The sequence below is a fragment of the Amborella trichopoda genome, chromosome 9 (assembly GCF_054954075.1).
Source record: "Amborella trichopoda isolate Santa Cruz 75 chromosome 9, AtrichopodaSantaCruz75HAP2 v2.0, whole genome shotgun sequence".
NCBI lineage: Eukaryota > Viridiplantae > Streptophyta > Magnoliopsida > Amborellales > Amborellaceae > Amborella > Amborella trichopoda.
This window is the reverse complement of record NC_142344.1, coordinates 13,383,495-13,407,514: the sequence shown is the minus strand read 5'-3', so window position 1 is coordinate 13,407,514 and position 24,020 is coordinate 13,383,495. Positions and strand designations below refer to the sequence as shown.

General features: G+C 37.4%; 1 protein-coding gene across 9 annotated transcripts; it reads left to right on the top strand.

Annotated features, from left to right (window-relative positions):
* The first annotated feature begins 1,033 nt into the window (after positions 1 to 1,033).
* Positions 1,034 to 24,020, top strand: LOC18424385 (uncharacterized). Of its 9 annotated transcripts, none has more exons than XM_088845924.1 (7): positions 1,034 to 1,689; positions 1,794 to 2,023; positions 13,067 to 13,220; positions 18,020 to 18,175; positions 18,627 to 18,865; positions 22,799 to 23,171; positions 23,697 to 24,020. In XM_088845924.1, exons 3-6 carry the CDS (start codon positions 13,076 to 13,078, stop codon positions 23,120 to 23,122), a joined length of 864 nt encoding a protein of 287 aa, XP_088702050.1. In that variant the 5' UTR covers positions 1,034 to 1,689; positions 1,794 to 2,023; positions 13,067 to 13,075; the 3' UTR covers positions 23,123 to 23,171; positions 23,697 to 24,020. The 9 variants fall into 9 exon arrangements, 8 of the variants coding, with proteins under 8 accessions (XP_088702050.1, XP_020517201.2, XP_006829035.2 ...); XM_020661542.2 differs by having other exon boundaries at positions 1,051 to 1,689; positions 13,110 to 13,220; XR_016040110.1 differs by lacking the exon at positions 23,697 to 24,020 and adding an exon at positions 16,955 to 17,262 and having other exon boundaries at positions 1,079 to 1,689; positions 13,110 to 13,220; positions 22,799 to 23,207.

The window sequence follows — 24,020 nt, the reverse complement described above, 5'->3', positions numbered from 1 at the left end:
CGCTGTCAACGATTCCCAATCTGGATCACTGAATTTTCAAACCTTGAAAAATATAATTCAAGCATTGGGGAACTTTTAGATCATCTCGGCTTGAGCTTTATAGTTATGAAAATAAATCAAGATTTCAAGCTCTAAAAATAGTGTATATTGTAATATATTATCTAGACCGTCCATTTCACCTTAGAGATTTTTGTTGCTGAAAAGGTTTTTTGGACAAGGATTTAACATGAGGCTTTATTTTGGTTTCATAAAGCCTTGGCTTTATAGAAACCTCAACAGTAAATTTATTGATCTAATGGTTCTAACCACCTCACGTAGTTGATCATTTTGGAGCCTATGTACGATGCTTCTGCAAGAATATATTGTACACTTATTCCTTTGGAAATAAGATTTGAATGTTTTTTTATGATTTGAATTTTTGGGAAATAAAAAAACACTAGATAATTATGCTCAAAAGAAAAAATTAAATTTTTGAGTTTTCTAATACTAATGCCTTCAAAATGAACCAGTTCCTATTCCATCGCGGGGCATATTTTTTAAGGGTGTGGTTTTTATAAGGCTGAGGTCCTAAATAATCAAAGTAAGACGTACTTTCAAATATGTCGAAATATGTGGTTTTAGTATTGGAAATCTTTGTGATAGTCTTAAAGTTTATTTTCATCACAAATAATAAAATTTAAAGCTTCAAAACTAGTGTAGATCAAACAAACCTATGAACGCTTGAAAATATTGAAAATTGACGGTCCGGAAAATACATTCCAAGACTAGAAATCTATTTTATCTCATGTCCATATATTTTGAGGTCGAAATGATTGATTTGAGTATTTTTCGGCAACAAAACTTCCTTTTTTAGTAAATTTTTAGGTGCGCCTTAATTTGATTGGGGCCTCGCCCTTGTATAAACTTTTTTTCCTTTTTTTTTTTGAGCCTGTAAAAATACAAATTGAGGATTTTTCTTATTGAGTTTATTACATCGATGGAGAAGGTTACCTCCCAAAATTTGAAATCCTGGACATTCTCTTAAATTGAAATTTACCTAAATAAATAAATAAGTGAGAGTATGCTCTTTGAGGAGCATGAAATCTGTTGGCCCTTAATAATATTTTTTCACTTTCTCGGCCCTATTCGTCCTTAACGCTAATTTTCCCTATGTTTCTTACTCTGGTGGGATCCGTTAAGGACGTTTTCTAAACGCCCAGAGCCCAGAGCCCAGAGAGTCCCTTTATCTCCTCCATTCATGGCATTTTGAACAAACTTTTTTCTTTAATTCTCTGTCTCACTCACGCTCTCTATCTCCACTCTTTCATGTCTGCAACAACGAGGAATTAACTCCCAGAGAGTCCTTTTATCTCCATTCATGGCATTTATCGGTCTCTTCCAGACACTCTCTCAACCCCTCTTAAACACCACTAAATGCTCCCCTCTACTCATTCCTAACAACAACATTAACTCTCTCTCTCTCATCCCTCCCCTTAGACTTCATCACTTCCCTTCTTCTCTCTCCTCATGGCAACATACTACCGCCTCTCCTCCAACTTCACAGAAACCCTCTCAATTTCCATCACTGAAAACCCGAGCTCAGTTCAACTTTCGTCTCATCTTCCCCCCCCAAAACCTCCCTCTCATCTCTCCGAATGATCACTGGGGGACATGGACCGCCATTTTCTCTGCTGGAGCTTTTGGACTCTGGTATCTCATTTCTTTCCTCTATATTCTTCTTTTCGGCTCGTAAAAACGATTTCTTTTTTCTTCTTAGTTTCTTGATTTTCTTTTTTATTGCGTTGTTTTTGGAGGTCGGAGAAGAACACGAAGATTGGGAGTGCTTTGAGTGCAGCTTTGGTTAGCACATTGGTGGGGTTAGCAGCTAGTAATTTGGGGATTGTGGGGTGTGAAGCTCCTGCTTACTCGATTGTAATGGAGTATTTGCTCCCTTTTTCTGTTCCTCTTCTGCTCTTCAAAGCTGATCTTCGGAGAGTTATGCAATCTACTGGGAAATTGTTATTGGCCTTCTGGCTTGGATCAGGTGATGCTTTGTTTTCTCAAATTTTTTGCTTCTTTTGATTTATTTTTGGTTTTTATGTTGTTCAGTTTTATTTTTTTGTTTGGTGGTTCCATGCTCATTGAAGCTTATGAGTATTTATTTATTATATGGACATGTGAAATGTATTTGCTTGATTGTTTAAAGGGGCTTCTATGTTAAAACAAAATAATATTTCATGAAGGGAAATATCGACTTTAATGGCAATAACGGGGGCTCTATGGGGCGGAATGTTGAGCGGATAAAAAACAATATACCCATAGAATGAGTGTAGCAGAGATGAAGATGTTGAAATGGATGAGTGACAAGATAAGAAGGGATAGAATTCGAAATGAATCTATTTGAGAGAATTTAGGCGTGGCACCAACAGGTGATAGAATGAGAGAGGGAGTAGACTTAAGTGGGCTAGTCATGTGTCGCGCTGACCAAGTACAACATTTGTTAGGAGGTGCGAGTTAGTTCAAGTGGAAGGACTGAAAAGGGCAAGGGGTAGCCCCAAAAAGATGTGGTTGGAAGTAGTCCGAAAAAATATGGGGACTTATGGCCTCACTGAGGATAGGACCTTTAATAGTGTTGAATGGAGAACTATGATTCATGTAGCCGCCCAATTAATTGGAAAAAGGCTAAAATGATGATGATGATCAATGGTAATAATGGGGGTAGACTGCTACCATTTGGGAATATATCTTCAAGTTCTCTAATAGTCCAACTTATCACCCAATTGTATAAATGCTGGAGATTTCGTAGTGTGCATTTTCTGTACAATTCGTTTGCTACCTGTCAAGATTTATGTAGTTCGGCAAATTGCCGACATCCACGGGGCATCAAAACTCTCTTCCACTAATAAAAAAAACCCACACAAGCATGAAGAATACAAGAGTTTAAAATCTCTCTCTCTAGAACACCAACTCAAAGACTGCTTTTTCCTTGCATATATTTTCTCTCTCTGCAAAAACACTTTATAAAGAGGAACCCAAGATAACACCTACGTGACCCATCTCTATCTCCCTACCTTTTTAGGAGTTACGAAAGTCTCTCTCTCCAACAAGAATCATGCGATCCTTCCTATCTTCATGGATTCAAACCCCATACAAATGGGACTTCCAAAAATATAGGAATAGAAATAGCAATCATTTCACAACATGAGAACCATTCTTTCCCTATTTTCTTTTCTATTTCCATTTCTTTTATTGGCTTATTGGGTTATGTCCCCAAGTGCATTAGCAAATCATTCTGACTTGCCTCTAAGTGTTCTTGAAAAGAGAATTGTTTTTCCCTTGATTGAAAGGGGTTTCTAAAGTGAATATGGCACTCTTGATTAATCCTCAATGCTACCTTGTAAAGTAGTCTATGTACCTTAGACTTGTATTATTTTTTTTGCTGATAGGAGTTATTTATCTTGTACTTTATTCTGGTGTTTATGTTATTTACATTGTAATTATGTGTGTTTTCTCGCATGCTTTTTTCTTGGTATGTGTGTGTGTGTGTGTGCGTGTGCGCTTGCATGTGCATGTATGTCCCATCACTCTTATGGGAAGTTGATTTTTCTGCATCAACGTTTTGTCCTTTGAAGCAATTTTCAAGTCCATGTTGGTACCTGTTGAAGGGCAGCTTTCCTTGAACCACTGTGCTTCTCTAACATCAAATGGTACCCAGACAAGATGCTTAAAGAACCTTCCACATGATTGTAGAGTGAAAGAAGTAAAGGCATGGGCACACACAAGCATAGTGAGGCATGTTGCCCACTTTCTTTTTTTCTTCTTTTATATGATGCCCCCGTAAAAGAATTGCTGGTGTGGATCCGACACTTGAAAATGAGAGTGTCTAAATCAATATTATCAAATTTGTTTCGCTCTGGCCACATTGGCCAAAGTCTTCAGCTGCAGCCCCTAAACTAAAGTGAAGCGAGTCACTCCCTCATAATTATAAAAAATCGCTATTAATGTAAAATATGTCCTTTTATATATTCATAACTATGTAAAACTACCTACAAGATAATTAAAATTTTGGAAAAGATTACCTCTTTCCAAAAAAAGAAAAAGAAAAAGAGATGCAAAATGCCTTCGTTACCTATAAAAGTTTAAAAAGTATACCTTATGCTTTGAAATATCTTTCCCGGGATAGATTCAGTTTAGTGTTAGTACACATAGGATGCCCCTGAAGAAATTGGATTCTCTGACAGATGACTCTGTGGAGGAGGAGTATGAGTGCAACAGATCGAGCTTGTGGGAAAAGTATACCTTATGGTTTGAAATATGTACCTAAATGCCTACTTATACATATTTTTTGATTTTTTTCCCTCTTTTAGAATACACCCAAAAGGCTTCCCCTGAATCTGCAAAGAGCTGAAGACTTCCCTTTCCTGGCAAAAATGAGGAGCCACCCAAAGCAACTTGGATAACAATCGGTTTAAATTGGATAACACTGCAGCCAGGCCTTGAAGATAAGCCATACACATCCACTGCACCTCATGATGCGGTGGCCCAACATGGTCTAGCAGTTCCAGCCACTGCCACAGGTCTCGGGCATTAGCACCCAGCTTTTTTATCCTTTTTACTTTTTTTGACAAGGTAATGATAGTGTAGAAGTAAAAAGTAAACAATGAAGTAATTAAGAAATATCAAGGAGGCATCTCAAACAGACCTTAAAGCAAGGGTTAACAGAAGCAAGCAATCATGGGCCCTACTCCGTCACTAGCCAAAGTATCTGCTCTTATTAGTACTCTAGGTCTTGTCAGATAGAATCAACCTATTTTCATAAAGCTTGACAACTTCCGCCCCAATGTTCTGCCATAATTTGTCTAATCCACCATGGAGATAAGAACTTCGTTATCAGCCCACCGAATAATTCTTTTCCCTTGGAATCTCTGGTAGCTCCTGGCACCTCTTGGTACCCAAAATTATCTCAAGTTGCCTGGTGCTTTTCATAGTGCTAATTATCATATTTATTTTACTTTGTCTAACTTTTTAAAAGTGGAAGGCGTCTTGGCTGCCTACGCATGTACCTCATGAATGAGGTGCCCCAAATAGAGTTTTTTTTTTTTTTTGATGAGAGGGGGGGGGGTTAAATTTGGATTTCATACCAAACCTTCCATTATGAACTTTACTAAAAATGTTCGAGACTTTGTTTGAGGAAGTTTACTCTTTGTATTAATGAATAAAATATGCAGGTTATATGTGACAGTATTTGTTCAAAAATGGTTTGTACAAAAAATGAAACAAAATTGTCAACTACAAATTTGCTTCTAACTACACTATTTTCACAAGGGCATTCCACATTTGCATTGATCTCATGCCATGTGTGTTTAAAGGTGGCTTGCAATGCGTTACTAATCCTAAAAAATTTGGTTGAAAATTTGTTCCCTATGCCTGGGGCACGGGCTAGATCTTGTGATCCAACTAATGATGTTCTTTGAGTCCCCTTCCACCAGAAGGTTGAAGCCCCACCCACTGTCATATTCTTTAAGACCTTCCACCAGTGTTTTTGCTTTGGCCAATGTGGAATTTTCTGTGCCTAAATTTGGTAAGAAACTTGTTGCATATGCTACGGGCAGATCTTGGGGCGCAACCCAAGACATTTCCCATTCCACCAGAAGGGAGGTGTACTACCTCCTTTCATATTATTTAAGACCTTCCAACAGTGCTTTTGCTTCAGCCAAAGTGGAATTTGCTGTGGCTATGAAACCAAAATAGGATCGTAACAAATTAGTCGAATTATTTCTCAAATGCCTCGATACGTGCCGGGCCTGGGTTCCCAAGGGAGCAGCTATTGAAATTAAGTTTGGCAAACATGAGTTGAGGCTTGTGACAGAGATTGGGTCTGGGATCGATCAAAAGCCCCACTCTAAGAAGGACATTCTAGTTTTGAATGAAATCTGCAGTCACAAAAGGTCCCTAAAATTCTTTGGGTTCTGGGGCCCAAAAGGTGACAGTGTATATTGTCTTTTTGATGGCCTCTCATTAAGATTCCCTGTTCTCGAAGATGCACAGGTTGAGCTCCAACCAGGTGGCCCATGTTGAAGCCACAGTAAATTCTTGCTCTAATAACAGTCCTGCAGCTGGGAAAGGCGGTGAGAAAGAGACCAAGAAATTCTGTTGCACAGTTTTAGCTGTAAGCCCCACATACTTAAAGAGGTGAAGATTGACAGACCAAATCTGGGGTGCTCTATGGCAGTGATGGAAGAACTGGTCTACAGTTTCTTCAGTCCCTTTACGCACAATTACATCATTTGGCTAAATGAACCTCTTTCCTCTTAATCTAGTCTGCTGTGCGGGCATCGCTGGAGCTTATCAACCAATTGAATGCCTGAACCTTGGTTGGGGCTGGTGTAAACCAGTGCTTGTTGGATGTGACTGGGGTATTATTGTTTGGGTTCAAAGCGTTTTATAGAGAGGACTCAGAAAATACATGAAGGACTTGGTGCCCAAATCATTTTATCCCTTTCCACAAAGCGCCCATGTCAGGGATTTCTGAAGCACGGAGGTTCCTCTTGAACCTTGGCATCAATACAACGCTTTAGACTTTCTACTTGTTTTGTGTGCCTTTGTTATGCAGACATGTAGGAGTTTGAGACTTGTATTATTAGAAATCTAAAAGATTGAAACTTAAATTCAGTATTGTAGAAGATTGTAACTTGGGCAAACTTTCAAGTTGAACTTGTAATAAAAAGAATAATTAGCCATAAAACATTGTGAATGTGGACCATTGCTGCATAAGGCCTTAGAGACAGATAGAACATAGTCACCATACAAACAAGACAAATCTCATAAGATCTGTGAGTCCCCTCCCAAGATCCAAAACAACAAAAATAAGAAGCCAAATTTCATGTTACCAATTTAGATTCATCATCAAGGTCCACAACTTCATCACAAGCATCACCACCATCTCCATTATCACTATGATCCACCAGAGTCATCCCCCTTCTCAACAGAGTGCTCATCCTGTTTTGTCTCCTCTAAGTCAGCCTCCTCGTCTGTTGCCCTGAAGCTCTTACTTGAAGATCTAGCGTCCTTACAGCTCAAATCCTTTCCTTGGAACACTTGATCCTCTCCAACATCATCCACCCACTCTGTAAAATCATCCATATTTCTCACGACAATGGGTCTGAAATGAAATTGTTCTTGATGGAGCTCCTTAAACCTCTTATCATAAAAAAAGGCTCCTTCAACCTTTGATTATCCTAATGATATAGAAGGTCGTTCAGTCTCTTTTGCTTGCATATGCTTTCTTGTTTGTATGGACTGCTGGGTAATGCATGGGTGCATGATTTAGAGAAACTAATGCAAGTTAAGGCATATTGTATTTAAAAGACAATGTAAGTTGAAAAAGAGCCAACTCAAATGAGCTAAGGCTGCATTTGGAACTAGATGAGCTACAGAACATATACAATAAACGTCTGCAAGTGCTTGGCTTTTCCCCCATTTGTTTCACACCATAGACCTGCATTATATAGCAATGAATATTTGTTAAAGATATTTATAGGTATGGCAGTAATAGTGTCATACTATATTAGTAATATATAACTTAGGGAATCATGTCACAAATTCACATTGCTAAAGTAAGCACAAAGTTTACTTGGATTAAGTTTCATCCTTTCTGTTATTGCCATATCATGCCAGGTGATTCCATTGGGAACTTATACATATTCAACTCTATTGGTATGATTTCTTGGAGTTCCATGATGATGTTGAGTGTCATCATGTTGACATATTAGACCCATCCATGATCCAAACCTTGGAAGTAATCTCATAATCAGTACAAAAGGTATTGAGGGATGAGAAACTTCTTTCTGCATCCTATGTAGTTGGCCTGCTATTCCACTTTTAATCTACGATCTTCCCAGCTGGTGAATACTTTCTCCTATCAGACCATATACTTGGCAACCTCCATTGCCTTGTAAATATGACGCATAGGTGGCTCCTTCTCACTATTCACCAAGTGCAATACTTTCATTGAAAGATCAAATGCTTACATTCCAAAATTGGGGTTGCAAAATAATATTAGACACCCCCCTTTGCATACTTGGCCTACTTACTCTTGGTCCATTTTCACAGATGAACATAATCCTGAGCTAGTCATTTTGTCCAAAATATGAGGCCTTTTCTTCATAATAGTGTGTCAATTGACACATTAGCTGCAGCCATATCTCTAACCACCTGGATGACGTGCTACTCACTCACATCCTCTATATACTAATCCACTATGCTAAATGAACACTGCATTATGTGTTTCCTCAAATTCACCAATGGACTTAAAAGACATTGTTGCATTGGACAACTCACCATAATGCTGATGGTACTTCTCTCCCTCTTCTTCATCTCATACTTCTGGTTATGCATTTCTATGGGTCTTTAGATACTCATTTGTGAGCTCCACCTCCTTCTTAAGCAAGGGCTCCTTGAGCTCATTATGGTTTAGGGGCCCTTTGATCCGGGCCTAAACTGCCCCTTGCTTCCAACATAACTTTGATGCTTTTCTAAGCTAGTGCTATTGAAAGAAATGCCCGCTTGGTACATGTGTCTATATATATTGGCATATCAAACCTCTTTCCATCTTCCTGAAGAAGTTTTCTATAGTAGTTTGCTTTTTGTTTTTCCTCTCCCACTGCCTCGGGATTGGGAATACATAAGAATCCATCAGGCCCCTTGTGCGAGGCTTCTTCTCCAAACTAACCTTGCATCTATTTCTAGTTGAGCCCACCTTGGTCTTCCTCATATTTCTTCATATCTTCTTTTTTCGTTTTGCTATTGAAAGAAATGCTCGCTTGGTACATATGTCTATATATATTGGCATATCAAACTTCTTTGCATCTTCATGAAGAAGTTTTCTATAGTAGTTTGCTTTTTTTTCTTTCCCTCTCCCACTACCTCGGGATCGGGAATACATAAGAATCCATCAGCCCCCTTGTGCGAGGCTTCTTCTCCAAACTAACCTTGCATACTATTTCTAGTTTAGCCCACCTTGGTCTTCCTCATATTTCTTCATATCTTCTTTCTTATTTTTGCTTACTTCTAATGGGCTAACCTTCCCCCGTAGTATTAGACAGAATCACAGAGTCACTTTGCATAGGCTAGTCAGAAGAGAATAGGTTTTTACTTTGGGAGAGAGAGTGTGGGTAGAGAGAGTCACGTGACCCCAAAATAGAGGAGAAGAGAAAAATTAAGGGCATTTTTGTCTTAAATCCATTGACCTTTTGAATTTGGGGGTAAATATAAAAAAACAATATTGGGGTTTAGGGTGCGATACAAAATGTTTTTGGGAGTAGGATGTCTAGAAAGTTGAATTGGGGATCTATAATATTCCCAAGAATTTAAAAAACCAGAAGGTCTAAATTCAACATTCAAAACCAGGAAGAATCACTAAACAAATACACAAATACTGAAAAAAGTCATTAAAACCAGAACTCAATCTTGAAGAAAGTCGTAAAGAAACACAAACTCAACTAAAAAAAATTTACATTAACCAAAGCATCTCCAAAATCGAAATTTGAAATCAGAAAAATTTCATAAAACCATGAATGAAACTTGAAGTATTTTCAACAAACCCAAACCCACACCTAATCGAGATAATGGCTGAAACAACCCAAACCCAAACTTGGTAAAAAAAAAATAATGTAAAAAGGAAAAAGCTAAAAAGTAACCTGGAAAAAAAAGAAAAAGCATAAACCCAAATTTGAAATGTATTAAGAAAGACAAAAATTCATGAAACCATGAACGAAACTTGGAGAATTTTCAACAAACACAAACCCAAACCTAATCGAGATAAAGGCTAAAACAACCCAAACCCAAACTTGGTAAAAAAAAATAATGTAAAAAGAAGAAAGCTAAAAAGGAACCTGGAAAAAAAAGAAAAAGCAAAAACCCAATTTTGAAATGTATTAAGAAAGACACCCAGAATCAAAGTAAACTGAGCCTTGAAAACCTAATTAAATTGGCTTAACTTGCCGTGCCCTGGTTGCGAAAACACCTTCGTGCACACTTTCAAGTTTAAACTAATCGTTTTATAGCCATTTTGGTTTTGAAAAGAATTTGACATAGCCCATAAACCTTTTGTTCTTCAAAACAGCTTAAATCTTTGTTTTTAAAGTGGTTTTCTCATCTAAAAGCTCAAAAATGGGTTTTGGGGAGTTATAGTACCCTCCAAATGCTTTTATCCCCTTTTTCTACAGGGGAAGGTACAATTTTGCTACTGCTCTAGGGCCTATTTCTGCCCTCGGATAGGATGCTAGGGTACTCACTTTGGGTAGAGGTGAGTCACTTAGGGCCTTACTCTGCCTCAAGGTGCTGCTTAGGTGTCAAGGTGGGCTGTTTTTTAAAACAATGATTTTGTTCTCATCCATGCTACAAAATGATTCCTAGGTTTCCTAGCTGCCAGACCTTACACTCTATCTGCATCACTAACCACTAGCTGTTCCATTCTAATAATACGAGAATAGTTTTGAAGTCTCTTGAAATTTTCTAATTTTACAGATCAATTATTTTTTTATTGCTTCATCTTGCTTATTAGTGAAATGGGGGAGCTGTCTTCTGTTAAAGGGGTGATAATTGTCAAAATCTATAAAGTTTTCTATTTACTGAAGTTGTTTTGTCTCCTAAAAATGTGTCAGTGAAATTATATATAGGTATGACTCCATATTTATTAAAGCCATAAAAAAGGTAACACATCAGGGGAACAAAGTCACCCCTATTTTCATAAATGGAAAAATAAGTGTTTTTTACGTGTGGATAGGGTTTGTGAAGAGTTCCAGGGACTTTCAATCCCTGTTACAGTTACATCAGGTCGTTATACAGACTCAAACACCTTTGATTCGGTTCTTAAGGCATATACGGACTTTTGAAGGAAAAATATAAACTTCGAGGGGACACATGATGTCCCATATAGTTGTCGTCCAAATCCTGCTCCATCTTGATTTGGGCTTGGAGTGAGTTTGTACGTTGAGTATATCTCTCTCGTCTATATTTCTATGCCCCAGGGACAAGAACACTATCAAGGGGCTTACTCTCTCTCTGTTCAGACATGCAGATGTATCTTTTTCAAGTAGGATGTCGCTTTCTCTCTTTACTGATTTGTAGATTCACGCAAGACTCTCCAGGGATCAGTCCCCTTTCCTATCTGCATGAATAATTTTCAGATGATCACCCTGAATATTGTAGAGTTTATCCGAAGATCAAGTGGTTGACGCCACTCTCTCATGTGTTGGTTTTATAAGATAAAGCCCAATCTGATTTAAATTCAAATCTTCCTTATGGGCTCATATTGATCGGTTTTGATCTCCTTCTGAATTAAATTTGAATCTTAACATATAACAACCCCATTTTGACTTGATCTTACCGCGAGTAAATATAGGGATTCCACAATCTCGACTGCCTCCATTGGTAAAGCCACTTTGCCTGTTTGAGCATGTCTTGCTTCATCTGTTGTCACTTCCTGATGGAGAAGCCTATGGATAATGGAATTTGACATGGAGACAGAGGACTCAAAGAGGAATTCCATGATCTAAATTTGATCTTAAAGGGAACAATGACGAGGGAGATATACTTTGTGAAGTTGACCTTTTTGTTGTAGATTTGGGTAGCATATCAGACCATTGCGGTTTGAACTGTTTTCATCGTAGGGAATTATGGACCCTGAGAGCTTGATGACCCTGTAGAGGAGCTTATGAGGAACATCTCTACAAAATTTGGTGAGAGAACTCCTTATCGGGTGGTTAAGTTCTGAGACTCTTTGATGACCACTGTTTTTGTTTCAACCACTTTCACATGGGATATTTTTAGGATGCCACTCTCCCATGGTTGATGGGGAATTAAGTTAGGCAACTCAGTGTTCCTCAGGTCTTATGAGAAAACTCCTCATAGATTGGGAGATATCTCGATTTTAGTAGGTCTTATGAGAAAACTCCTTATAGATTGGAAGATATCTCGATTTTAGTTACCGGAGGTCATCCTGACTACTGTATATGTGCCTGGCAGCATGTGGATATAGGCCTTGATTGCTGTTGAGGGGTCAAATCATCTCCAAATGCATTGCAACTTTGGGAAGAGGGATATCACACCCCAATTATGATTGTCCCAAAGATTTCATATCAGTCCCCATTATCATGAGGGGGTCTGTTGGTCAGGGCATATCCGTAGTTATAGATGGAGGAGATGTATCAGATAATGTGTATTTATATTGTTCTTTGACCAAAGGTATATAAGGCCCCAATATGGATTTCTGCAAAGTTTCACCTCATTTTGACACAAGTGATGAGGTTCACAAGATCTGGCCATCAAAGCCCCCTTGACAAATGGAGTCTCTCAAGATGTATCAACAAATGGAGTCTCTCAAGATGTATCAATATATATCCACACTTCTCCAATATCAAGTGGAGAAGCATATAATGACTACGAGGATATAATTCCCATAGTTTGATCTCATATTGAGATGTTTTGATAGCCTTTGACTGGGTCTAGTCTTTAAGATATCTGGTGGCCGGCTGCAGGGCTTTCAAGGTGTATTGAGGCTGTACGGCAAGTCCTGATTATGTTATAACCCATGCATGATATTCGAGTTGTATCTTACAAATGTGTCCTGGAAACATGTCCCTTGACCCTCATATTATTCCACTGTCTATCAAGCCACTATGTGCCTAACGATCGCTTGGTCCTTATCCCGTTCATATCTTGGACTTTTGCTTGGTCATTTTCCATTTGTGTTTGATTAATGCTCAAAAAGCACTCCGAACCTTGTTATTCTTTGAAAGGGAAATCTTGGTAGAAGAATAAACTGCAGAATTGATACTTCATGCTCTCTCGCTGATACTATTTGTAGCTTTCGATACTGTTTGATTTCAATGTAACCTTTGTCTAGCTGATACTATTTGTAGCTTTTGATACTGTTTGATTTCGATATAACCTTTGTCTTTTTTATGTTTTCTAAGGGTGAAGGGTGAATATTAACTTCATATATTTTTTTTTTATTGAATTTTTTTTTTGTTGATGATAGTCCACTACTTTCCTGATTAATGTTCTTCCCCCTTTGTCTAAACAGGCCCAGTTGATGATGTTTATAAATAATGTTCTGTCTGTAACAGTTGCAACAACAATTGGAACAGTTGTAGCGTATCTGCTGGTACCTATGCGGTCTCTTGGTAATGATAGCTGGAAAATTGCTGCAGCTCTTATGAGTAGTTATATAGGTGGAGGTAATTTAGATGAGATTAGCCATGGATTTTCACCATTATTATGTATATCTCTATATGGAACTAGTTTGATGCTTGCATTCATAAGTGTATGAGGTCATTTCTTTGGTTGCACTGATGGTGGTCTTGATTGTGACTAAAATATTTCATCATAATTACAATATGTATTCTAGAGATTGTAACATTATGACCCTTTTTTTACAATTAAATCCTTTTTTAGAATTATCTGACTCTGTTGTCTCAAAAACATTGGCATATAAAAACTGATGCATTTCACCCAGATCGTTTTTCCTAATTTCTTTATTGTTACTATTAATATTGAGAGAGAAGAGAAAGTAATATTTAAGCACAAGATAAAGTAAATATAGATGTATTTTTTCACTATATACAAATCACAAGGCAATGTGCCCTATAAAATACACAGATACCTAGGGAGTTACTATATATGTAGGTCAACATGCATAGGAGTTACAACCATTATGCATAACTGTTATTGCAGGAAATCACCTAAATTTGGTAACTGTTATAGCAGGAAAATCACCCAAATATGATAACTGTTACAATAGGAAAAATCACCAAAATATAGTAGAATATTATACACATTATCACCGCATGTATGCTTTCATAATAGGCATGAGGCCCATGCATATTTCACTCCCCCTCAAGCTGGAGCATATATATCATATATGCCTAGCTTGTCCAAAGTATCCATTAGTCCAACTCGCTTAGAGGCCTTGATATGTATGTCTGCCAATTGGTTCTTAGAAGCTAGAGCGAATGGAAAGGAGTACATATTGTCTTTGAAGTGACCTTTCTCTAATGAAGTGATAGTCAAGCTCAATATGCTTGGTTCTTTCATGAGGATTTCAGACAATATAATTGCCTCTTGATTATCACAATGTAGCAGAATAAGAGCTGATACATTAACACCCATCTCTTGAAGAACAGAACGGAGCCAAATTGTTTCACTTGTCGCATTGTTCGGCCCTTGGCTTTTGCTGAAAATCAAGCTACAACACTCTGCTTATTACTCTTCCAGGTGACTAAATTACCACCCACTCTCATAAAGTAGCCATTGTTAGATTGTTGATCAAGAGAATACCCAACCAGAAACCTTGTAAATCGTAAAATGCAATGAACGGCCTCCAGGTGATGGGAGCATGGTGCGTGCATAAACTGACTCGTCAAAAACACCACCCAAGAAATTTTTCAATTTTTGAATCTCGTGATCCTTATTTTCTATGTGTACTATATCATCCATATAGACGATCAGTATCGTGGTAGAATGAGAATCATACAAAATGATTAGAAGCACTTGTCTGAAATCCGAACTGACGTATTGCCTTACTGAATTTTTTGAACCAAGCCCGACGTGACAATTTCAATCCATATATAGTGTTTCTCAATTTGCAAGCCTTCCCTTTCTTCCCCCAAGGATAAAACCCATGTGGCAATGCTATATACACTTCTTGCAGATCTCCATGAAGAAAGACATTCCTTACATCTAATTGGTGGAGTGACCATTTCCTGTTTACTACAATAGATAAAAGTACCTACTGATTTTAGTTTTGCTACAGGACTAAAAGTCTCCTTATAGTCAACCTCATATAACTGTATAAAACCCTTAGCCACTAGACGAGCTTTGTGTCTCTCAATGGAACCATCTGGTTTGTGCTTTAGGTTATACATCCACCTGCATCCTACTACATGTTATCCCTCTGGCCGATTAATTAATATCCCCAATTCGCTGCTTCTCTAAGGCACTCAATTCCTCAATCATGGCTGCTTTCCATTGTGGATGAGCCCATGCATTTGCAGCTTTGGTGGGCATCAGAGCAGAGAAAGTAGAGCAATGGTATGCATGGAATGAAGGTGAATGTGAAGCATAAGAAACAAACTTACTGATTGTATGGGAAGGACGTCTTTTTTTGTTTTCTTAGGGCAATAGGTAAATTGAGCTGAGCAGGTACCCGACAATTACCTGACGAGTCAATAAGTTGGGGTTGGTCGTTTACATCATACTTCCCCTTGTTCTTTTTTCAGTGCACACATTTAGCTGTTTCTCAATAGATTCCACGTGTTCCTTGGTTGGATTACTGCAACTATATGTCATCATTAAAAGAGGAATAGGATTGTTAGGTGGCATAGTGGATATCAAATCTCCCTGGGAAGAAAAATAGGATATATTATGAAAGAAGGTAACATTTTTGTTAAACATATTACTCTTTACTTTTCGGACAATAGCACTTGTATCCTTTTTGAGAGTTTGAGTATCCTAGGAACACATATCTAGTAAATTGAGGTCTCAATTTGTTCCCAGTCCGGCCCTAGGGTATGCACAAAGAAGAGACAAACAAAAGTTTTGGTGGAAGAGAAAGTAAAGGAAGTGTATGATGGCGAAGTTTGAAAGGATAAGCACCGTATAGAACAAGTGTAGGCAGTCTATTGACCTCATAGACAGCAGTAAGAATTGCTCCAACCCAATATATCTTAGGAACCGTCACTCCTATTTAGATGTCTTTCACCACTTCTAACAATTCTGTTTTTCCATTTTGCCACAACATTCTGAGGGAAGAGAGATAAAGTAATATTCAGAACCAAGCTCCAGCTTGAGGGGGTGTAGGACTGTTATTGGCCCCGCGCTCATTACAAAAACCTGCATGGGACTCATGCCCATTATGGAAACCTGCATGTGGTGATAATGTATATAATATTCTACCATATTTGGGTGATTTTCCTCCTCTATAATTATCATATTTGGGTGACTTTCCTGCTGTAACAATTACCATGTTTGGGTGATTTACTGCTGTAACAGTTATGCATAATGGTTGTAGCTCCTTGCATGTTGACCTACCTGTATTGTAACTCCCATCGGGATTTGTGTATATATGTACCACGATTTGTACAGAGTGAACAAGACATCTATAGTTACTTTATTTTGTGCTTGAATATTATTTTTTCTTTCTTCTCTCTCATTCTTAACATGGTATCATAACACAATTTCAAGAGAGAAGAGAGTAATATCCAATGACTAGTAATTTTTACGTGTGTTGTTCAATAATGATTTATTTTTACATCTTTTCGTCAGCTATCCTCTATGCGAAGCTTGTTTTTTTGGTAAGTCCTTGGGGTTGCAAGGTGTAACATTAATTTAAGAAGGCAGAGAGTGTAATATGAATTATGAAGAGAAGGGCAATATTGCCTTGAAATAATTGGAGGATACTCAAAGAAACAACTAGATATATTATCAATCTTTAGACTATATATAGGCATACTATGTGACTGTTTAACATTATACTCCTTTTCTAATATCCAACAACACAATATCATGTGTATTTTAATGGGCATTTTGAAATTAAATAAAAACACATGGGTAAAATGTTAAATAGTTAAAATCTTAGATGCATTGTGACAAATTCCCCCTATGTGTATTATATGTTCTTGTGCACTTGTCTCCCACATGCCCAAACGGTACATAGTCCCCTGTAAATTGGATCATGTAGATTGGAGCATTCATTACTTTCCATATATTCAGATTTTGTGCTTGAACCGTTTCTAGTTATTTTACTTCTCTTCACTGCCAGTGCTAAAATTATTTGATTTGATAAAGCAACCATCACATGTAGAGCATTGCAAAATGAGCATACCTCTCTAGTCTGCAGCCCTTTATGCTAGAATCTTGCTACTTTCAGTTGGCCATAAACTTTCCTTATATGCTGTATAATGTATGTTCCTAGAATTCGATAAACAGATTCTCCTTCAGGAGTTCTCAGCAACTGCATGAACTGATAGCTCCTATATTATGTGAGAGACCTGGCAATTACTCATGAGATGCTGGAGAATCCTCATTAATCCCTTTATACATGGATGATGGATTATTACGAGTCTCCCTTTAGCTGACTGGAACTCCTTTGCTGTCCCATGGGGAACTCAACTGGTTGGAGTGCCAACTTTCCACTTTCTGATTCGTGATCAGCAGCATACATACATTGAGGCAAATGAGTATCCTTGCCCAAAATCTTGCCTTTCCCTGTCCAATAAATATGTAAGGTTATACATGGCCTTAGTAGCAAATGCATACTTGAGATAATTGTTGAACTGCTATATACATTTATGATTAATCCAAATGCCTACCTTGTGTGCAGATACGAATTTTGTGTTTCCCTATTTTGACATTTTAAATGACAGTAGATGATCATTTCCTGATCGGACAAAGTCTGCTTTCTATTTCTTAACCAACTTTGAGTGCCATGTCTCTGTTCAAATCTTTTTGTAAATAGGGTGCTTAAGGCTATTATTGATCATACAATGAACATTTTCTTGTCCATTTCTTCTACTATTTTAGTCTCTTAGGTTCTTGTACTTCACCTACCATTCGATTAAGTAAACTTCACTGTTCTTAGCTCTCCTGCACAATGCATCTGTCCACTGTGTATCTTAAATGTGCATTAATGAATGTGTTATTCAATGTGCACCACACACCGCACACTATGGAATGCAAACCAAGCACTGCATACTGCAGATTTCCCAATGCGCATTGTACATAAAGCACTGCTCCTGCTCTTGTGAACCATATACCATTCCCTACTCACCACACGCATCGTGTGAGATCCTTTAGTGCTGAATAACTTGCCCTGCCTGCCCGCGCAACACGAATGGGCATTTATCACATGCATTGCACAGTTGGTTTTCATCAATTCCTTTTGGATGGTGTTATAGAATATGTTGCATTTTATGAACATCGTGAAATTCATTAACTAGCATGGCTAATTGTGCCATATTTTTGTACTTTAAATTTGAAGCCATCAATTACGTAGCAGTCTCAAAGGCCCTTGGAATATCCCCAACAGTTGTGGCTGCAGGAGTGGCTGCAGACAATGTTGTTTGTGCTATATACTTCACATTTCTTTTTGGATTAGCTTCTGGAATACCTCAAGAGAAATCAGCATCAACAAATGGTATTCCTGCGCTCTTTTTATGTTTTATCCTTTCATGTTACACGAAATACTTTTTTCTTATTCACTTGCCATAATAAACTAGAATGGATTTTAATATTTATAATTTCATGTGGAGAGTGGCATTTATTTATTTATTTTGAAAATTTGAATCCTGCATTTATAATTAGACTAGTTCCCGAGTTCATTAAAATAATCAATGAACTTTTACAAAGTAATTCCTCAAAACAAACTGATTCTGTAAATCTTAAGATCTGTTCAAAATCAAAGTATTCGTTGACAGTGTAAGCTTAAGCAATAAGGTGTGTATGGACCAAATAAACAAACAGGTCATTCTTATTTCCACTTTTCGAATATTTCTGAAATGGCACCCAAATCATTTTTAACGTTGGCAGGATACATTTTATTCCTCTGATCACTCTTGTAACTCCATTTATTATCCCACTTTTGACAGACTGCCAAAGGGAGAAGGAAGCCTATTCTGGTAGCTCACCAGTGCGACAGACAGCAACAGCTCTTGGTTTATCTCTTGCCATTTGCAAGTTTGGAATGCAACTTGCAAAGTTGTTTGGTATCCAAGGTGGAGGTATTCCATGCATTACAGCAATTGTGGTAATGTTGGCAACAGTATTCCCAGAACAAATCGGCTCTCTTGCACCTGCTGGAGAATCCATGGCTTTGATTTCATTGCAGGTAAATTCAATTCTAGCTAGTCATCTATGAAGAATTATGCTTATATTAGGTTCAGTTTCTAGTTTCCAGGGTGCTTTCTACTATCAATACTGAACTTCTCATTTGGCTTCCTTGAACTTGTGTGTAATTCAATAGCCATTTTCACCAGACAGCAGAAATGTCAAATCAGTTTCCAAGTACTGGATGTAGTTATGAGAGCCCAAATCTAAGTCACTTATTGTGATCTTTTCACATCCGCACAAGACCCAACTGAGATAAAAGGAATGCTGAAACTCTATATAGGCTCACATCAGTGAAAAATGTCACCTGAATATTGAAATGTTGGATTACGAGACTTCCCAGCATGAAAACTTTGCCTCTAAGGATAATCTCTTCATTCTTCAAATTTGTTAAGAATCAAGACTAGGTGTTTCATTTGTAAACTGTATCACAGTCACACACTAGAGTAAGTTCCCTTTTCCTTTTTCTTATTTACCAATGTGTCCTGCATTTACATGTGACTCGTTTGCTTATCATGACAGATGCATTGCTGATGTTTTTGCTAAAGTTGTGCATTGTGCCATGTGGAAAACGATCTCCATTTCAAGTATCTAAGATTGTATACAGATATTGATTCGTGGATGCATATGCCTATAATAATGTATCAGCAAGATGTGCAGTATGTGACTTGCCAATTTGTTGTGGGGTTGCGGCATAAGTGCACTGTGCACCCACACATGATTTCTTTGGTGCATTTTTTATGTGTATATTGTCAGAAGAAGTTGGAAAGGTCCCAACTGATCCCACTTAGTTTCAGAAACATTACTGGGGCTATATGGCTCCAAATTAACAAAAACATAGTTACATGATCCTTGTTGAAAATAATCTGTTTTCCAGTTCCTACTTCCACACCTCATGACCAGGAGTATTCCTACTAGGGTGCAGGTTTCCAATGAGTTGAATGTCTGCAGAATTCTCTTAACTAGAATGAGGATGTCTTGATTCCATCAGTGTTACCAGAGTTGCCATTTCATGCATAAGAGAAAGGAAACTGTTTCTTGGTTTGGTTATTTAGTGAAGTTGCTGATGTAGGCTAACTGTCTAACATCCCATTCTATATTCACATTGTGTTGCTTTTCCTTCAAATCTCATGTCGCTTAATCACCCCAGTATTTGTCTGCTGACTAGTGTCCACGTTAGAGGTTAGAACAAGCAATACAATGTTGATCCCGATTTATAGCTTCCTGAGCATAATATACATTTTCAAAACCTACAGATTAGAACTTCAGAGTGCACATCCCCTAAGAAGTGAGAAAGAAAGGTCACACAACAGGTCCTCGTATTACTTTTAGTACAAATCTCTCTAGTACATATTTTCTAAAGTATCAAGATCCCCGTTCAAATCATATTTGACCACCTGTTCCTTTGGTACAAATCTGTGTGGCCCATATTTTCTCAAGTGCCAAGATGCCCATTCAATTGTTGCTTTATTGACCCTCCAGAAAAGCTAATTGAGGCTGCACATCTTGTAAAGATTTTTGTACTGAAGGGTATAAAATTTCTATTTGCATTTTAGTCTTTTATTCTCTACAATAGGAAAATCATTACAGTAATGCAGCCCTGGTTGCATGCTTTTCTTTATACTAATAAAATAAATGTACAAAACGTAATGCTCTAATCATAATTGTGAAAAATAAACAAATTTGAACTTCAGAGTGCGCAAATTAGAACAGCAATAGACAGATTAGAACTTCAGAGTGCACATCCCCTAAGAATCGAGAAGGAATGGTCACACAACAGCCCCTTTTATTACTTTTAGTACAAATCTCGCTGGTACATATTTTCTAAAATACCAAGGTCCCCATTCAAATTATATTTGACCACTGTTTCTTTGGTACAAATCTATCTGGCATATATTTTCTAAAGTGCCAAGATGCCCACTAAATTGTCGCTCTATTGAACCTCCAAAAAAGCTAATTAAGGCTGCACATCTTGTAATGATTGTTGTACTGAAGGGTATAGAATTTCTATTTAGATTTAGTCATTTATTCTCTACAATAAGAAAATCATTTCAATAATACGGCCCTGGTTGCATGCTTTCCTTTATACTAAATAAATGTATAACACATATTGCTCTAATCATAGTTGTAAAGAATAAACAAATTAATAAACAATAAATAAAAAAAATGTCCAGGTGTTTAATTTTAAAAATTAACATGTCAATATGAAATAATATAAGTATCAAAAACCAAATGTCTAAATGTTCCTCTTACTAAACAACCTTTCTGAATGGAGCATAGTATCAGCTCATTTTGAAGCAGGAAAATATCGTCCTCATATTAAATTCTGACAAAATATTTATTTCCATATGTAAAACACTTCTTCCAAATGTCCACAGCCCTCATGTGTTTCTCTTGCATATTCGGTAAGCATGCCTTATAAGACAGATCCCCTCCCATTCCTGATCCATCCCTGAGTTAGACCATAATGGACCTAAGACTACTCGAAGTATCTAAAATTGTGTAGACATAGCTTCAACCCTTCTTGAGCACTTGCATGAAAATCTCACATCAGTCCACAAACATTAAATATATCCATTGCAAATTCCACCAAATAATGAGGTATAGAATTTACTACAATGGATCACAATGAAATGCACCATGACCATTAATTACAAATATTACTTGGGCTGATTCTTCAGCTTAATAGTTTTGTGATGTTGTAGTTCATTTGATGTTTTCTTGAAGTACTGGATAGGGGCGAAAATCCAAGACACTGAACAACCTAAGCCAACACCTTTGGCAGAAAAAGATTACCTGAGGGATGCGTTGGTGCGAGATAATCTTGTCAAAGCTGCCCCTTAAATATCCACTCATGAAATTTTTACTTTCCCAAACAAAAAAAAAACAGTAATCTACCTAAGTTCCTGTTTTTATTTCAAACAGTGCCTGCCCTGGTGATAAGATGTTTAAGAATGTCTATTCTTGTTATTTTCATATATTATAATGGTATTATCTTCAAGATTGAAATTTAGTTTATAATGACAGTAGCGACTAGGGTCCCCAAACTAGTATTCACTCTCAAAGTTAGAGCCAACTCCCAAAGTTGTGTTGGGAACCTTGACCCTTCATGTTTATTTTCTGTGACGGCTTCTTAATACCAGCAACCAGAGATTGGGTGTGGATGTAACAGAATAAAAGGGCCCCGATACTAACAATGCTTAGACTTCAAATCACCTTGAAATTTAGTTTATAATGACAGTAGGTACTAGGGTCTCCAAACTAGTATTCGCTCTCAAACTTAAAGCCAATTCCCAAAATTGTGTTGGGAACCTTGACCCCTTCATGTTCATTTTCTGCGACGGCGTCTTAATACCAGCAAGCAGAGATTTGGGTGTGGATGTAACAGAATAAAAGGGAAACGATACTAACAATGCTTAAATTCGAATCACCTTGGCCGTTTGAAGATGGCTTTTAACAATATTTGGGCTGTTATTTCCAAATGAAAAAGATTGAAAGCATAGATAACAGTCAGACCTTCCTTTTTTAAGTTACACAAGACAGAACATGGAGATAGTTCAGATCTGGTATTGGTTCCTTAGTTGTAACCAAGATGGCGGTCTCAGAAAACTGTTGTCTGTTCAGTGTACACAGCCTCCCTGAGTAGTTTGCATAGTGCATGGCCAAGAATTTGATCCAAGTACTGTCGGTTTAATACTTTATGATGAACTAATAGTAAACGAGTTCAACCATTCCTGTGTGTAGTAATATTGAAACATGATTTACCTTTGTTTTTCCTACTTAGACCTTTAAAGAAGAGTTGTAGTTTTTCTGTTATAAATGAAGCCTGAAAGTAACTGAGCAAGATAAAATGAAGCCTAATAAGTAAATGTATTTGGTTTTGATGGATTTATACTTCACTGTTAAATCATTACATGGGCATGTATATGGACAGGTCTTTTTTGCTGTTTTGGGAGCAAGTGGGAGCATATTTAATGTTATTCACACGGCACCTGGTATCTTTGCTTTTGCATCGATCCAGGTTGCTGTTCATCTTGCTGTTATTCTTGGAGTTGGAAGACTGATAGGATTTGATCAGAAGCTCTTGCTGATGGCATCAAATGCCAATGTGGGTGGCCCTACAACAGCCTGTGGAATGGCAACTGCCAAGGGATGGGGGACTCTTGTAATGCCTGGAATTCTTGCTGGCATATTTGGAATTAGCATTGCCACTTTTCTTGGTATTGGCTTTGGGGTGATGGTTCTCAAACACATGTGACATTAGTCTGGAACACATCGCATTCCAAATGTACTTTAACTTTGTGAAAGTAAGTCATATCTTCTCGTGGAGATTCTTTACCAAATGTGTACGGAAAATTGTTTATTAATATTATAATAGGGTGCGGTTTGTATAGAGCCTAGGCCCTAAACAATCAAATTAGAGCCTTTCAAATAGTATCGAGAAATGTGGTTTCAATACTGGAAATTTTTGTGATAACCTTAAAATACATTTTCATTTTTATTTATGAAGTTCAACGCTTCAAAAATAGTATAGATCAACAGATCTATGAAACTTGAAAATTGACGGTCCAAAAATATGTTACAAATATATTGTGTAAAACTTTGAAATCCATTTTTTTTCTCATGTCCATGTATCTTGAAGTTGAGATGATCAATTTGAAGATGTTTGGGCATCAAAAAAACTTTTTCTAGTGAAATTTTTAGGGTAGGCTCTAATTTGATTGTTTAGAGCCTCGGCTCTATATAAACTTTTCCCGAATATAATTGCCAAAAGTTACCCATATTTGTAGAATTTGACCAGAGTGGCTGTAAAATCTGTTGACTGATCTCAGGGTCCGCTAGCATAAGTATTCTGCTTTGTACCAGATATGAGCAATCAATAGCGGTCAATTTTAGGGTTGCTTCTCCAGTTTTATGTGGGGCCATATTGCAGTTGCAGGTGCTTAGCACATGGTTTACGTCTTAAGGACGATCATCATGCCCTTGTATTTACGTAAAATTGCCTTAAACAGCAAGAAGCTGTAAGCAGTGCAGTTACAAGTCCTCCCAGACATGTGGGCAGTTGTTAATATCAGTACAAATTCTCATTTTTGTGGATGTTAAATTGTAGAATTACATAATCATTTATGTCAAAATTATGATGTCATGCTTGTCAA